The sequence below is a fragment of the Trachemys scripta genome, chromosome 2, assembly GCF_013100865.1.
Source record: "Trachemys scripta elegans isolate TJP31775 chromosome 2, CAS_Tse_1.0, whole genome shotgun sequence".
NCBI lineage: Eukaryota > Metazoa > Chordata > Testudines > Emydidae > Trachemys > Trachemys scripta.
This window is the reverse complement of record NC_048299.1, coordinates 115,479,566-115,497,674: the sequence shown is the minus strand read 5'-3', so window position 1 is coordinate 115,497,674 and position 18,109 is coordinate 115,479,566. Positions and strand designations below refer to the sequence as shown.

At 41.7% G+C, this 18,109-nt stretch overlaps 1 protein-coding gene and 1 non-coding gene across 2 annotated transcripts in view; one reads left to right on the top strand and one right to left on the bottom strand.

The window, feature by feature from the left end:
- Positions 1 to 584: 584 nt before the first annotated feature.
- Positions 585 to 18,109, top strand: part of GABBR2 (gamma-aminobutyric acid type B receptor subunit 2) — an 835,193-nt gene continuing 817,668 nt past the window's right edge. Inside the window, exon 1 of the mRNA XM_034761463.1 lies at positions 585 to 830. Coding sequence (XP_034617354.1) covers positions 585 to 830 — 246 coding nt within the window. The remainder of the gene's footprint in view (positions 831 to 18,109) is intronic.
- Positions 14,631 to 14,736, bottom strand: LOC117874019. The gene has a single exon (XR_004644870.1). It is a non-coding gene; the product is annotated as a U6 spliceosomal RNA (small nuclear RNA).

The following is an 18,109-nucleotide window of genomic DNA, read 5'->3' as shown; positions in this document are numbered from 1 at the left end:
TCCCGCCTCTCCCGTCCGGCGAGCTGCGGGGCGCGTGCGGTGGGGGGGCGAGCGCTAGCGGCTGCCGGCTTCAGGGGAATGCGGCACTAGCATCTCCCCCAGACCTCGGAGGCACCGCCGCGGCAGCGCGTCCCTCCTCCGCCGCCCGGCCTCCGGAGGGGGCTTCTCTCCTCAGCCTTCCCTTTCGCGGTGCCTCAACTCCGCTATGGTGGCTGCCGCCTTCCGCACGCCGGAGCGGGGCTGCGCGGGCCGGCTGCGGTGCTGAGAGCAAGGGGAGGCAGGTCCCCTCTGGCCGCTGCGGGCTGGGGGCTCTCTCCGCGCCTTGCCGCGGCCGGCTGCGGCGGGCGGACCTGGGGAGGAGGAAGCGCCATTGCCAGGAGGATTATTGCCGGGGGTGCCGGTGCCGAGCGGGCAGCAGAGCCCGGCGTTGCCCGCGCCCATCCCCGCCGCCCTTTGCCTGGCCGGGGGAAGTGGCCACCCAGCGATGCGCCCGGCGTGAGGGAGCCCGCGCCCTCGCCGCCGCCCGCAGCATGCCGCCCTCCCCGAAGAGACCCCGCGCGGCCGCGGCCGCCGCCTGCCCTGCCATGCTGCTGCTGCTCCTGTGCTTGGGCTGGGCGCGGGGGCACTCCCGGGGGGCGGCCGGGCTGCTCCCCAACGCCACCACGCCGATCTCCATCATGGGCTTGATGCCGCTCAGCCAGTCGGAGGAGGACCAGAAGAGCAAGATCGGCCGGGGCGTGCTGCCCGCCGTGCAGCTGGCCATGGATCAGATCCGCAACGAGTCCCTGCTCAACCCCTACTCGCTGGACCTCCGGCTCTATGACACCGAGGTAGGGATGCGGTTCTCCGGCAGCCTCTCAGTGCCAGCCTGCTACCCCCTCCCCACGCCTGCCTGGGGTGTGCAGTCCGGGGGATGCGGCAGGTGCTCGGGGAGGGAAGGACATTCCCCCTCCCCCACAGCTCCCAGAGCCCCGGACCTTGGGGCATGCGGACAGGTTGATGCGCAGCTGATTGCTCTCCGCACTTGGCCTGACCCGCGAGCTGTGCTCCGGGCATCAGCCTTGTGTGTCAACATGAAGTGCAAACAGCCGACAGATGTTTAGGGCTGCGAATGGTGTTTTGCCATGGAGCGAGGCTCCGGCGAGATACCCAGGGTGCGGTGGTGGAGAGGCAGGCAGCGGGGCGGACGGGCCATATTGTGCTCTCAGTGACACCAGGGCACGGCCGGACTAGGTCTGCGGGCATCAATGGGCTTGCTCCGCATTTTATAGCGGTGTCGCTGAGAGCAGAATGCGGCCGATACCACCTCTGCTGGCTTGTTGGGGAAGACGGGGGCACGGTGACAAGGTGGGGGCTGGGCCGGGCAGGTGTCTGGGTTGCTAGGTTGTGTGATAGCTTGGGTTTGTTGCCCTTCTTCGTGACATAAGCCTGTGGAAGGATGGGTTTAATTGGTGATTTCTACGTTAAGAACCTCAGGCGGTCTCTCTTTCCCAGTGTGGTTTCGATTTATTAAGCAACAGATGCACGTCAACGGCCTTTTCCCCCCTTCCCCCCCCCCCCCCCCCCCCAATGAGCTGGCCCTGAGATCCGGATTTATAAAATGTAGCATTTGGATTTGAGTGGAAATTGATGTAGCTGAAGGAAGCACTGTGAGGAGGTGGGAAAAGGAGCTTGTGGGTTTTGTCACATTTCAGCTTTAGCTTGCACGGCCTGAGCAGACAGGGACGTCCTTCCAGAGGTGTATTTGGAGGGTGATTGCAAAGTAAGGATGTGAATACGTCTTCGTCTTCTAGTTCTCGCAGATTTATTCAGCGTAAGCATTACCCTGTTTGATGTAGAGATCTACATCTCCTTGTCCTCACTATCGCATTTGTTACGATTAATAGGTTATGTAGTCGTATCAATTGCGTGTGGTGCGCGCACACACACACACACAACCGTTAAGGAATGCAGAGGCATTTCAGGGGTGACAGCATGAATACAGTGTTGTGAATTCAAAGCAGCGGATGTTCGCAAAGAGTTAAATTTGCAGTTTCTCTGTGTTGTGTATATGCCACACATAATTCCTAAAAGCCCTATGTTTCAGATTTGTTTCTTTGAGGCTGGAGTAGGGCATTGGGCAGGAAACGGTGTCAGATTTGGTACAGGAATTTCTCGTTCTCTTTAATTTATAGAGGGATGTGGGGTTTGGAAAATTATTTTTTGCTGAATTACACTTGATTTTCGTCACAACTTTAATAAACGTGTGTTTGCATCGAATAAATGCTGATTCAATATTGAATCTTTCCTGAAGATGGCAGTCATTTCTTGTGTAATACTGGTGTCTGATATCCATTTCCAAGACAAACCTGGTAAAGCAATTGACTATTGAACATCTTCCCTGTCCTAATTTGTTTTAAGAAAAACCCCTGTTTTCTCCCACTCTGTCCCCAGAATCTGAGAAATAAACTGAAATCATCAAGGATAGGCTGCTTTCATTGTAATATGTCTAATCCAGAAATTATGTAGGGAATCTCTTATTCTGTAGCTCCTGCTTTTTATTTACATAAAACTATATTATCTTTAGCATTGTAATTTTTCAGATCTCTTTAAGGGGAAATGCATATAATTGAAGACAGAAATGCTAAGCAAATATTCTAAGGCAGCATTTTTTGTATTAATGCAAATGATATGTCGAAATAGAATACAGATATGATGAGCCTAAGATAGTCATTAGTTGTCCTTAGAAAATGAATGCCAGTGAACTGTGAAATGATAATGAAAAGGATCATGTTTTTTTTTTCTGAATGGCAATACCTGATTTTATATAAGCACAATATTTGTCAGAAATACTCACAATTTTACTAATTCATTCTTCTCTACATTATCCTATATAAACTGATGACTCCTAAAGATGGTCTTATTATAAAAAATGTGTAAAGAAAAGAAAATAGGCAAACTTGGACAAGATTTCCCCTTTACATATAAGGATCCAATAATATTCAATAAGCTGCTACACTTTTATATAAACCTCAAAACATTTGTCTAGTATGTGTATGTTATTTATTAACACAGAATTTGGTTTCTGAACTAGAAAGCTAACACTAAAAGTATTTATAAAACAGGTTCTATTTCTCAGTGGTTGAATAACAGTCTTGTTAAAAAACTCCACTTTTACTATTTAATGCTCCAGAGAAATTAAGAAATAGGATCCTGTCATAAACCTGGTATGTAGCTTTGAATTCCCGTTGATTGTTAATAGCAATGACCTGGGGAAACACTGAATATCATCTAGCCCTCAATGATCATAGGATGTTAATTCATCTTAATGTATAGGAGAGTTCATATACAATCCTCTAATAGGTACAGTGTAAAAAAAGTGCAGATTTGATTTTTAGAATGGCTGTTCTTGTTTTAATTGATACACTTTTTTAGGTCCTTCAATTAGTGAAGATAGAATGAGGTTATCTATAGAATTAATTGGGACTGTAATAAATTGACACATGTATGTACCATGTGAACAGGTTAACATTATTTTAATTTTATTAAAATATAAATGGTCTTTTCTGTGTTTAGAAAATGCATAGCATATTTTGATCAGTATTGTGTGCTTAACAGTCACAATTAAATAACTTAGCACTCATGAAAGGTACCAGAATGACAGCACCTGAGAAAAAGTTGTTGGTTTATCCTCTAAATTTTAGTTATGCCAGTGCAGGATTCTTGATACTACTCAGCTGCTGTTTTAATTCTAATGTGGACAAAACGTGAGTGATAGTGTTGTTAAATTACCAGGCCCACTCAGTCCTTGCCCAGCTGCTGAGATTGACAAAAATATGTGGTCTGTTTGTTAGAGCAGGAGACCTACATTCTATTCATGACATAATCACTGACCAGGGAGTGTGCATCTCTTAGGACATAACAGTTGCATACATCACAGATACAGAGCCATCATAATCTCCTAAAGGGGAAACAGAACATTGAATGCAGGGCTTGATAGTAAGTGAAAGAATCTGATTTTTGAATATATTGAGACATACTATAAGTGCATTTATAATACTTAAGTCTACATATGGTAATGCTTTGGAATCTTAAACATTTTTTATTGTTTGTTTTTTTACAAAATCCCCCTTGAGACAACTTTGTTTAAGTATTGAAATATATTGTATTTTTTTACAAAGTTGTAATGAAAAGCCCATGAAAATAATTAAATTAATTCAGGTTGGATTGACATACAGTTTAAAGCATTTATATATTCAGATTTTTTCTGGCAAGTTAAATGAGTATTGTTAATTTACTGCTTGTGATTTCTGTAATATATAAGAATACATTTACTGTAAATGCAATGATTTATATTCAAGTCATTGCCAGGCACTTTCTCAATTAGGCCACAATTCAGGAAAGCAGTGAGTACATATTTAACTTTAAGCATATGATTAACCCCACTCCTCTTAAGCAAAGCACTTAAATATGTTAAAAGTAAGCACATGCTTAAGTCCTTTGCTGAACTGGGGCACATGCCAGATTGGGTTGTGTACTATATTTTCTCAGCAAAATGTGATCAAGCAAATTAATGAAAATGCAAAGGTTGTTTCAAGGGAAATCAAAAGCCTGCTCCTGCTCCAATTTAATGATCCAATCCTGCAAACACTTATGCATGTTTTTAACTTTATGCACATGGGTACCACTACAACTGCTCATGTGAATAATGTTAAGTACAAGTGTAAGTGTTTGTAGGATTGAGGATTAAGTGAGTAACCAAACTCCCATTGAGTTTTCAATAGGCTTTGTATACGACTTTTCTTGGCCATGCTAGATTTTGTTGTTTATGTTGTTTTAGAAATGTAGGGCCAAATAAAGTGAGCTGCTGAGTATCTTCTGCTTTCTAGGAGCCTGATCTACTGACTTTAAAGGGCTTTGGATCTGGTTTTAGGAGTTGAGGAAACTTGACATGTCTCAGTTCTGGACCAGTAACGAAGGTGTATTTATTCTTTTTTTCTCCCTTTGGTTATACATTCATTCAGCTTCTAGAGTAGAACTTAATTTTGTAGGGAAATAAACAACCTTAACATAAAGGAACTGAGCAGTGTGACAGAGAATGTGGCATATGTCACTAATATTAGTTTCATAGCAAGTGCAAGTTGGTAAAAGGGATTATAGGGAGAGATTTTTCAAAGTCAGAGATTGGAGTCAAGCACCCAACTTCCACTGATTTTTCAATGGGAGTTGAGTGCCTACCTGCCCTTTGTGCCTTTGAGTTTATGAAGCCTCAACACCTCTAGCCAAGAATAATGGATGTGCAAGTCAGAATTCAATCATCTTGTCTTTTGAAGATCAAAATTACTTAAAACAGGATTTGGAGTCAAGAAGGTGGGGGATTGTTTCAGAAGTAGGGGGGATTATTATCAGAAAGAGGGGACAATAACATTGTACAGAGCTCTGAGATAATTTCATTTTTCCCCAGATACTACACTTAATCTATGAGTACTTTGTGGAAATTCTGACGTAACTCACCCTGTTATGATAATGTTCTTTAACACAAACTGAATCACCAACCAAAGATTTGGAAAACAGGTCTTGGCACAGCAGGCAGATCACTGCAACCAGAAAGGACAATGTCTCATGCTGTTGGTCCAAGAAGGTCTAAGAGAAAAGCTGAATTTCTAAGAACATAATGCATTTTCCCTCTCTTATTCTGTAACTAAGCAGAGAGTACTTTATCTAATCTATTTTATCAACAATTAAAATCTAGATATTTTCTGCACATATCTTTTTGTTTTATTAAAATTTTCTCTCTATTTTCAATAAATTGTTTAATTTTAAGAAGCCTATATCAGTCATAGATTGGTTTTGGTAACTTCTCACAGGCCAGTCCAAACAGAGTAAATCCTTTTAACCTCAAAAGCAAGGTAGTTAAAAAAGAAAAGGTGTCTGGATCCTTATCTCCATTCAGGAGTCTCAATCAAAAGGGGACAGACAAAAGTGTTCTCTCCATTTGTTTCATAAAGGGCTGTGGTCAGGATCATACAAGGGAGAAGCCTAAGGATAAGAAAGGAGATGTGAGCTGAAGGTGCAACTAACAAGCATTTTTTCTATGTCCTCAGTGGCATTTGATACTAGCATAGATTACACTCAGAAATAAAGATGGGGCATTATTGGGTACACATCCCACCTAGGAGAGCACCACCATTACATAATAATTGTTAAATAGCCGTTTATACTTTCTGATATAGGTACTTACTGCAGAGTTCTATATATTAAACTACAGTTACACTTAAGTTGCAATATGCATGAATAATTGTGAATAGCAGTGTTATTTTGGCAATAACTAGAGCATATTTTTGGCGCTTAGCACTAATAATTATTATACAATGATTTTGAAAAGTAGTCTGTGGCCTCTTCAGCTATCTTTTGATGTCACTCCAATAGAGACATAATGCTAAGTCTTCTCCTAGCTACCACTACCTCTGTGGTATCTCTCTCTGTCTTTCTCCCTCAGGATTTTCCAAACATAAGAACACTTATTAGTTAATTGGCTGCTCTAATTTTCTGCTTGCTTTTCCACTGGTGTTCAGGTGAGGGAGAGGAAAGGAGAGAGATGGGCAGTGCTCCTTACCCGGGTATAAATCCCTGACTTGCAAAAGGTGCATCCCTAAGTTTCCCTGCCAACTTGCACACAGCCAACATAACATTTTCTGGCACATGCCTATTAGATTTCATATGAGCCTCATAGCTCATCACTCTGTATAAGGTGATATCACAGGCTTGTGCAGAGAACTCTGCTTCAAACAGTTAATTGACTTCTTCTGTAGTGTAAAGTTATTCTATCTTACGAATACATCAAGAAAGGAGCTTCAAATGATGAAAGGGGGGAGGAATTGCTATTTCTGGGCTTGATATAAACAAAAGCAGAATTCCTGCTTGTGTGAACAAAAAAAATGGGATGAAATCCTGGGGATAACAGAATATTTGCTATAAAAAGGGTGAAGTGGGGTGGAGGGTGGGGAGCTGCAATGGAAATATTTTATTAAATCTCCTAGGGCTTGTCTGCATGCAGAAGTTGCACTGATACAACTTAAATTGATTTAGCTGAATAGACACAAGCAGCATCACATTTCAAGACTTGTAACCACACTGCACCACCAATGATTTCAGCATGATGGAGAGTTTGGGAAGGTATTCCAGAGGCCCTTGTATTACTTCCAGGATCACTGCATAGTGGGCAATTTTTAGGGCATATTATGGAATTCCTATTGGCATTTGAGGGAATTCTGAGAGCATCCATCATTTGTTGGAATTCAGTTGGTGCCCATGCAACTGTGAACTGCAGAACTCCTCTTCATTACTATGGAGAAGATGCAGCACTGCTTCTGAAGTGCTGACTAGAGGAATCTGCAGGTGGAGGGAGTCGCCAGAAGAAAACCCATCCTTTGATGCCACTCGGCCATTCCTGTTGGATTTATTCATGGAGCAGCTGCACTCAGCAGAGTGGTATGTTTGGTGCCACCCAATAAACACTTCATTAGGGGACTGGATCTTTGTGGAGATCTGGAATGACCAGCAGTGGCTCCCGAACTTCAGAATGTGGAAGACCATATTCTTGGAGCTGTGTGTCAAGCTTACCCTAACCCTGCAGTGTCAGAACACCAGAATGAGAGGGCAAAATCTGAATGTTTTGAGTTTTTGGAACTTACTGCTATGTGCAGTGAATACCTTTCATGTACTAGTAATCCTACAAAATAGTAAAAGATTCTCAAAAAATCTAAGAAGCCAGATATGCTGTGGGCCTGATTCTTGGACCCAGCAAAACTGCACATAACTTGAGGTAAGGTTGATGTTTGCATCACCTTTGCGGTTCCTCAGTTCTGGGTCTGGCAGAGCACTAGATTGGCTCCTGGACTAAGTTAGAGCAGCCTCAGGGTTGCTCTTATTTATGCCCAGCTTCCTGTGTCCCAAAGGGCTCTTCTGGCAATATGGGATGGCTGGAATATAGCTTCAGTCATATTTATGTGCTCCTTGCCATTCCCCCCCATGTTGTCTGCAAGGGGGATGTTACAGAGCGTCTTTGCCATGCAGAGATTCCGTCTATGCATAGGGAATTTCCAGTTGGTAAGTTCTGCTGGGTTTGCAGCCCCTTTGCATCACTGGAGTAATGCAAAGGGACCAAGGTGGAATGCAGAATTGGGCCCTGTGAGAGACATGGCACTCCATGTAGTAATAAGCGCTAATCCACAATCCCAAATCTGGGGTTGATAGGGAGGGACTTGAGGCATGTGAATATCTGTCATTTTGACTTTAAGATATTAGTTTTGGGCTGTTTTTAATCTTTCCCATCTGGCAGGTTTAATTAATAGCATTTGGTAAAGAACTATTACCAAATGCTAGAAATGAAATCTAACAAAATGTGAAGGTAATGTCCCCTCTCCCAGCCAAATGTAATTTTAACAAAAATCTTATGATGTCAGAGCTAGATCACATAGACTGTTAAAATTGTTGTCGGGGCCTCCAGGGCAGATAAAGTCCCAGATTATGGGGTAATATTTTTTTTAAAGCTGAGCATTGAAGGCTAAGGGCTGGTACTAGAAAATTTAGATGCTTCTGCAAAGACCTTGTACCATTCCTAACTAATTCATAGATTTTAAGGTCAGAAGGGATTATTATGATTATCTAACCAGATCTCCTGCACAACACAGGGCATACATTTTACCCAGAGATTCCTGCACCTAGCCCTATATGAACTAGCGGTACTTAAACTTTAGCAACCCGAGGACCCCCATTTTTATTTAAAATTTTTTGTGGTTCCCCAAGCTGGCTTCTAATTTTCCCTGGGGGTGTCCCGCCTCCACTTCCACCTCTTCCCTCAAGGCCCCACCCCACTTCTTTCCACCCCTGCTTCTCCCTTGCCCCTCCTCTTCCCTGCCTCTTTCTGCCCGCTCCGCCAAGCATACCCCATCCCCGCTCCTACCCCTCCCTCCCAGCGCCTCCTGCACGCCACTGATCAGCTGTTCCACGGCATGCAGGAAGCACTGGGAGGGAGGGGGAGGAGTTGACCAGTGGAGCCTGCGGCCCCAGACATGACTCACGGACCCCCTGAGTACCCTCACAGATCCCCAGGAGACCTCGGATCCCAGTTTGAGAACTGCTGAACTAGACCATATCTTTTAGAAAGATATCTAATCTTGATTTCAAGATTCCAAATTATGGAGAATTCACCACACCCGTTGGTAAGTTTTTCCAGTGATTAATTATCACCACTGTTAAGAATTTGTATCTTATTTCCATTTTGAACTTTGCTGGCTTTAGCTTCCAGCCACTGGATCTTATAGGGACTTTATGTGGTAGATCAGTGTCTGTCAACTTTTCCATATTGAGATCTCCCTAGAACTCCCTCCCATCTAGCTGGGATGTAGTTACCCCATTCCATCCAAGTATCATGTTACATCTTTTAGTCACAGCATCACACTGGAAGCTCATGTTCACTTAATTATCTACCATGATATCCCAACTCCTTTTCAGAATCTCTGCTTTCCAGAAGACAGTCCCTCCATCATGTAAATTTGGCCTACATTCTTTGGGACACCGGGTGGGGCTACCCCAAGAACCCCCCCGCCCCAGTGCAGGGCTGGCCCAAGCCACTTGCTGGAGTCCTGCCCCCCATTCCCCATGCAGGGCTGATGTCGCTGCTCACCTGAGCCCTTCCTGCCTTCCACTTGAGCCCTGCCTTCCCCCTGCGCAGGGCTGGCATTGCCGCTCGCCCCCATCCACGTTGCTCCACACACCACTTTTTTTGACAAAAGTGGGCATTTGTCCCATTTGCTCTTGCCACCAAAAAGTCGGGATGGCCAGGACACGATTTAAAAAAGGGACTGTCTTGGTCAAAACGGGATGTATGGTCACCCTACCTTGCATTTGGCTGTATTAAATCATGTTGTTGATTGTGCTCAGTTGACAAGTAATCCATGTCTTTATTTACCACTTCATCAACCTTTGCATCATCTGCCAATTTTATCAGCAACAATTTTGTATTTTCTTGAAGATTATTGATAAAAATATTGAATAGTATTGGACCAAGAATCATTAGAAACACCCCCACTCATTGTAGTCACCATTAACATTTCTAATATATCAATTAGCCACTTTTAATCAATTTAAAGGGTGCCATTGATCTTGAATAGTGCCAGTTTTTCAGTCAGAATGCTATGTGGTACTATATAGAATGTTTTACAAAAGTCCAAGTATATTATATTAGCACAATTAGCCAGACTTGTGATATCAGGTTCATTTGAGAAGACCTATTTTTCATGAAACCATGTGGATTGTTGTTAATTAATAGACTCACTGCTTGCGGTAGTCCCCTGCATTTTTACCAGGTTGGCTAAAGCACCAAACACTGTGAGCCTAATTCATCATTGCCCTGCAGCACCTTTTTAGTATCATAGCTTTATTTACCATACCATTTCCCTCACAAAATGGTATCACTCCAGTGTTTTTAGCCAGGGGATATTGGTCTGACTCTTTTCTGTTTTCTCCCAAATCATTCTCCATTATAATTCCTGTGTTGGTTACACAGGGCAGGTTCCAGTTTCCTCTACACTTTCACTTATCTACAAAATTCCTGTAAAGGAGTGTATACACAGTAAGCCTCTTTGTAAACATGTTGCATCCTTCTCCCTCAGGGAAATGTTGTAAAAGGCTCCTTTTGGGATGTTAATTAACGTCCTTTCCACTGTTTACTGTACCTGCCCTAGCAGACATTTAGTGTTTGCCTAATAAAGAGCTAATACTCAATAGATATTTTTCTTTACAATTTCAACTCTATATGAAGATTAAACTTTGACAGATTAAAACTCAAGTGACACAACATGGAAGTAATTTGTATATTTTTCAAACTTTATCAGTTTCAGATATATTTACTCACATGTCCTTTCAATGTTATCAGTGGAAAATGTATTAAATACACACAAATATCGACAATAATATTAATACTCTGCACTCCTATAGGGCCTTCCTCATAGAATCATACAATTCTTTAGAAACACTAATGATTTCAATCTCACAAGAGTCCTGTGAGTCTGGGGAAGTGTGGGTATCTTTATTTACAGAAAGCAGAGGGCCCAATCTCTCTCTTTTTCTCTTCCCCATCCAGAGAATTTTAAACGAGAATCAATTGCATAGTCCAGAGGAAGGGGAGGGAGGGCCAAGTCTGACCCAGAGAGAATAAGTTCTTACCCAAAATCACACAGCAAGTCAATAGCACATCCAGGGATAATATTCAAAATACCCGACTCCCAGTCCTGTGCTTTAACAACCACTATCATACATTCCTTCTCCACCACTTAGGCCAGGTCTACACTACCCCCCTAATTCGAACTAAGGTACGCAACTTCAGCTACGTGAATAACGTAGCTGAAGTTCGAAGTACCTTAGTTCGAATTAGTTCGAACTTACCTTGGTCCACACGCGGCAGGCAGGCTCCCCCGTCGACTCCGCGGTACTCCTCTCGGCGAGCTGGAGTACCGCAGTCGACGGCGAGCACTTCCGGGTTCGACTTATCGCGTCCAGACTAGACGCGATAAGTCGAACCCAGAAGTTCGATTTCCAGCTGTCGAACTAGCGGGTAAGTGTAGCCAAGGCCTTAGACGTTGCATTTTACTGCTTTACCAATAGTAGAAAGCAGGGAGTAAGCAAGAGACAGAAAGGACCTATGGAATGTAGCAAAACATGCAGGATAGTGACTGATACAGGTCCAAACATCTAGTTTAGTCACTTCAATCTGATGTTAAATACTTGTTACATGATTTAGGGTTTGTGTACATGGGGAAATTGAACAGAAAAGCTATTGCAGAATGAACTATTCCACAATAGCTAATCTAGAAAAGCTGCCATGTGGACATTGGTATTCTGCCTTTTTCTGATTTAGTTTAATTCATTTTGGAAGTTTCTTAAAATAAACCAGAAAAAGGCACTCTTATTCTGGAATAAGAGTGTCCTCACAGGGAGTTATTCCAGAATGGCTATTGCACTTTGCATTCAGACCCTACCTTACCTTATTCCAGGGTATCTTTCTTATGTAGACAAGTCCTTAGGCTGCTAAATAAATGGCCTGATTTTCAAAAGTGCTAAATAATATGCAGCTCCTCTTGACATCACTGGGAGCTGCTGGGTAATCAACATTTGTAAAAGTCAGTAAAGTTATTTAGGAGCAAGATGGCACTATGAGCAGGAGACAGAAATGCAATTTATAATTAAGAACAAATGCATTCAGTTTCTTACCTTAAATTTTTAAATTGTTTGACTTAACTAAATCAGTATAGTATCTTTCTAAATCAAAGTCTTGCAAATAAAATGTCCTTTGAAACTATTGCACATTATTTAACTTTCACAAGATACTAGATGCAGGGATCTTTATCGATCAGGCATAGTTTAATTTCATAATTAACATATACATTTTAGGTATAGAATCATTAGGTAATTATTTCCATAGCCTATGCTGATAGAAGTGACTTTTATGACTGTAGCAAAAATATTGTTTTGTAAGAGTCTTATGTCCCTAGAGCCTTATTACTCAATATACAAATCACAGGCCACTGGTGGCTTGCAGTCATGCTTTCTGTAGTTTTCACTCTGATCCTGCTCTACTCCACTGCTTGCAGCCTAGAGATGGAAAAGTCTATGTTCCAATCATTCATACATTTTAGAACTAGAAGGGGCATTGAGTTTGACCTTCTGCGTAAGCACAGGATAAATGAAATAGATTGAAATTCCTTAGTCTCTCATTCTATGGCAGGTTTTCCAGACCTTGAATCATTCTTGTAGATCTTTTTGGAACCCTTTCCAGTTTGTCAACATCCTTTTCAAAGTGTGGATACCAGATCTGGATACACTGTGTTAGTAATGGTCTCACTAATGCCATTTACAATGGTAATATCACCTTTCTACTTCAAGCGTGTTGCTCAGCAGAGAGGAGATGAGATAGACCCTTGTGCCACCTGCTAGGAGGCAACAGAAGCTGTGTGTGCAGCAAAAACAGATTCTTCTGCTTTCTTCAGATGAAGCTCTCTGGCCTACAGGCAGGCCCAATTGCTCTGGGTAGTAGTGTGGAAAGTAAATCCTTAGAGGAACATTGCACCAGCTGTCAGCTGCTTCTCAGTTGAACAGCTGGCTCCTGAAAAGCTGAGGCACACACAGATCAGAGCTGTGCAGGAGTGGCTTAATCTCGGTAGTGTCTCCTCTCCTGTCATGGGAGGAAGATGTATCTTGGTGTGACAATCGGAGTTACCATCAAAAATAAATCATATTAGAGTTAGATAATAAGGGCTTCAAAGGACCTGTGAGTATGCCATACCCTGATTAAAATAAGCAATTAAACATGGAACTCAGAGATACAAAGGGGGTGAATGATAATCAGAGCAGAGTGAATAACTGATTTTTCAGTTTAGTGACCAAACCGGAAAAACAAATAATTTCAGATCAACCCAAATGAATACTCTTTTATTTTTTCTCATTGAAACAAAAAAAATTGTTTCACTTTGAAAGAATCATTTAATTTGATCCAAAATGGAATGTTTCATTTTGGTTTTGGTTGATTTTTATTAACCTTTTTGGGGTATTTTTATTTTGGTTAAATCTAGCTAAATTTCTAAATGAAATGTCTTGGTGAAGTGAAAAGTCCAAATGTTTCATTTAGAAAAATGTTGAAACATTTTGACTTTTTTGGATTTTCCCCCCCATTTTTTCAGCTGAAACTTTTTGCTGACTTTGACCCAAATTCCCAAACAATTTCAATTGACCGAAAACTGCTATTTTTGGCAAATAAATTATTTGCCAAAACATTTCTCCCAGTTTTAATGATAATCTGCTTTGAAAAAAGCCAGTGCATCAGTGTGGGATGGGAACATCCCTCTAAATGTTAATGGATTGTCCTCAAGAGGGGAGAAACTATTGTGTGGGAGCATGAAATGACACATAGCTGCAGTTTAAATATATAGTCAAACTTTTACATGAGCTAATAACTTCTAAACTGGACTGTATCTCAGAAATACAGATGAAGGAGTCCAGAACTCAATTTAAAATGCCATGAATACAAGGGAACTATAAATGTACCTCCCTTTGCCTTTGGAATGCACCAGACAACAACAAATGACCAAAAAAGCCCCAAAACACCCTCAGAGAAGGTCTTTCTGTAAGTGCTTTATTCATCCCTTTTCTGAAAATGACTCTGTTCTAAGACTGAAGTAGGAGAAGAGGAATACATGTGTGCATCTTTCAGAGTGGTAGCCATGTTAGTCTGTATCAGGAAAAAGAACGAGGAATACTTGTGGCACCTCAGAGACTAACAAATTTATTTGAGCATAAGCTTTCGTGGGCTAAAACCCACTTCATCGGAAGAATGCAGTGGAAGATACAGTAGGAAGATATATATACACAGAGGACATGAAAAAATGGGTGTTGCCATACTAACTATAACGAGAGTAATCAGTTAAGGTGGACTATTATCAGCAGGAGAAAAAAACTTTTGTAATGATAATCAGGATGGCCCATTTCCAATGGTTCATAGAATCATAGAATATCAGGGTTGGAAGAGACCTCAGGAGGCCATCTAGTCCAACCCCCTGCTCAAAGTAGGACCAATCCCCAACTAAATCATCCTAATTAATATGGAACATTTCACGAATTTGCATGTCATCCTTGTGCAAGGGCCATGCTAATCTCTGTATCAGTCCAATTTTTTATTATATGAGCTACCGAAGCAAGCACAAGTTGACAAGAAGGTGTGAGTAACAGTAGGGGAAAAAATTAGCATGGGGAAATAGGTTTTACTTTGTGTAACGATCCATCCACTCCCAGTCAATATTGATATATATGCCATCATGTGCCAGCAATGCCCCTCTGCCATATAGATTGGCCAAACGGACAGTCTCTACGCAAAAGAATAAATGGACACAAATCAGCCGTCAAGAATTATAACATTCAAAAACCAGTCGGAAAACACTTCAACCTCCCTGGTCGCTCGATTACAGATCTCAAAGTCGCAATACTCCAACAAAAAAACTTCAAAAACAGACTCCAATGAGAAACTGCAGAATTGGAATTAATTTGCAAACTGGACACCATTAAATTAGGCTTGAATAAAGACTGGGAGTGGATGGGTCATTACACAAAGTAAAACCTATTTCCCCATGCTAATTCTTATTTTTTTCCCCTACTGTTACTCACACCTTCTTGTCAACTGTTGGAAATGGGTCATCCTGATTATCACTACAAAAGTTTTTTTCTCCTGCTGATAATAGCCCACCTTAACTGATTACTCTTATTATAGTTAGTATGGAAACACCCATTTTTCATGTCCTCTGTGTATATATATCTTCCTACTGTATTTTCCACTGCATGCATCTGATGAAGTGGGTTTTAGCCCATGAAAGCTTATGCTCAAATAAATTTGTTAGTCTCTAAGGTACCACAAGTACTCCTCGTTCTTTATGCACGCATGTGACATCACACAAAAGAAATGCTAACAGTGACTAATTTCCTAAGGCTGGAAATTAGCTTCAGCAAAAATTTAGTGATTATCCCTAAAGAAAAATAAGTAAATTGTTTGCTCAAGCCAGCTAAAATTTTTGGGGGAAATTGGTTCAAACATGAGTAGCCTAATTGGTCTTTAGTTTAAATATATTTGAAAATTAGCATAATTCCAAAAATTAACATATTTGACTTTCAAATTTGAGAAGTAGATTTAGAAAGCACATACAGTGAATCATTTGTTAGATTAGGATTTGACAGTTGCTCATGACTGTGGAAAAAAATTCTGTGTGTTTAGCAAATTCAGTTGAGAAAATTCTCTTGAAAGATGTGACTGAGGTAAAACATATGCTTTACAGGTGTTTTATGTATTATGAGCAAATTTTCCTACTTCTCATGGGCAAATCTATGTGTTCAATTACATGGATGGCACCTATGGCTAGTTAATTCAGCAAAGTGAAAAGTTGTGAACATCTGTTTTGATACACAGATAATAGTATTAATTGTGTCAGCAAACATCTATGAAGATCTGAAACAGGAAAGTAAATTCTGGTTAGGTGACTAACTATTCCTGGCAGGAAACACATTTTATTGGAAGTTGACAACTAAGTCAAAATAAAACCAGTAAAACCAGTCAATTCTGGAAAAGAAAAATAGTTAAAGTGAAATTATGGCCAGAAAAGTGGCTATGTGATCATGATACCTCTGAATCCCCAGATTTGCCCCCACTGCATATTCATTCATATATGCTTACATTAATGAAAACAAAAATTTTGCTACCTTTTATTTCCGTTAGCAACTGCAGAGATTAATTCTTTTCTGACTAATGCACCATCCACAGAATGTTAACTAAAATGCAATTATAGAATCTTTATTTGTGGTGATGGTTAATGAGATTAGGGTGACCAGACAGCAAATGTGAAAAATAGGGATGGAGTGGGAGGGGTAATAGGAGCCTATATAAGAAAAAGACCCAAAAATCGGGACTGTCCCTATAAAATCAGGACATCTGGTCACCCTAAATGAGATGGAAAGAACATAGTTTGCAGGGCTGGGGGAGGAGGGAATACACTACCACCTTTTTCTTGCAAAATGATCAAATGTGTAGAGTAATAGAGAGACAATAAATATGGGAATTCCATTATTCTATTTGTATAGGCACTTATCAGTGCAGAACTTGTTTTTAAGGAAAAAGGGGCAAGTGAAGGTGACCTCCCAGAGTGTTTCTTGGATTTGTTTCTGTACAGTATTTCTTGGTGGAAGTCTCAGTTACATTTGCTGAAACAGTTTTCCGTACCAGAATCCACTGCTGAAAATCATTTTCAGAAAAGGATTTTTTAGTGTAGATATATTTTTTAACGAAGAGCAACAAAGATTTGAAAAAATAATTGTAAAGAATCATGATTTGTTCTCCCAGTTCAACAGAGCTATAGGTTGTAATACATAGTGTGACGGGGCAAGGCCAGATGGCTAGTAGAAAAGTAATGGGAGATAGCTATATTAGCCCCAGGTTAAACAAATCCCTGGTACCAGGATAAGTAAATGGCAGCTGCTCCAGGTCAATTAAGACACCTGGGGCCAATTAAGAGCTTTCCAGAAGGCAGTGGAGATTGCTAGGTTGATTGGGACACCTGAAACCAATCAGGGCTGGATGAAACTAGTTAAAAAGCCTCCCAGTTAGTCAGGTGGGCATGCATGTCAGGAGCTGTAAAAAGTTGTGCTGTTGGAGAGACTGAGCTATATACACCATACTAGGTGCAAGGAAGGAGGTGCTGAGGTAAGGGTGAAGTGGAGCTTGAGGAAGTGGGGGCTGCTGTGGGGAAGTAGCTTATGGAATTGTACGTGTCCTGTTCCTAAAAGGTCAGCTACCATAGCTGATATTATTAGGGTCCCTGGGCTGTAGCCCGGAGTAGAGAGTGGGCCCAGGCTCTTTCTCTGCCCGCCCCCCTTTACCCCTGATTGATCACTGAGACTGGGAGACAACAGAGACTGTGCAAGGGAGGATAGCTTCTCGTCACCTCCCTTGCTGGCTTATGATGAAAATGGCTCAGTAGACTGTGACCCTTCTCCCTAGAGAGAGAGAAGGGTTAAGGGGAGGGTCACAGTGAGCCTCTGAGGCTAGTGAAATCCGTCAGGAAATGCAGGACCCATGGAGACAAGGACAGAGCTTTGTCACAATAGGTACAACACAAGATTAACACTGGGCAATTTTAATCTATTAAACAGACATATTACCTGCTACAAACTTCAAGTGTTATGTGCTGAAGTCAAAACAGCAGCACTTTTCTTTAAGCCCTAAATGATGGGGAACAAGGTGCCTCCATGTCATTGTATATTTCTTTCTTAAACAGAAGGTGGTTATTAAAGCAAACAACTAAGCCCACAGACTTCCACACAGCTCAAATTCCAGCATTATCTTCCTTGTTTACCAGGCATCATGCCATATGCTCAGGACAAGAGTGTGAGTTTAGGTACAAGCCTGATCAAGTTGTGGTGCATACAGGGTTACCACATTCAAACATTTAAAAAAGAGGACACTCCACAGGGCTCCAACTCTGCCTCTGCCCCTGCCCCCACCCCCCCCCCTCTCCCAACCCCTCCCCCCAACTCC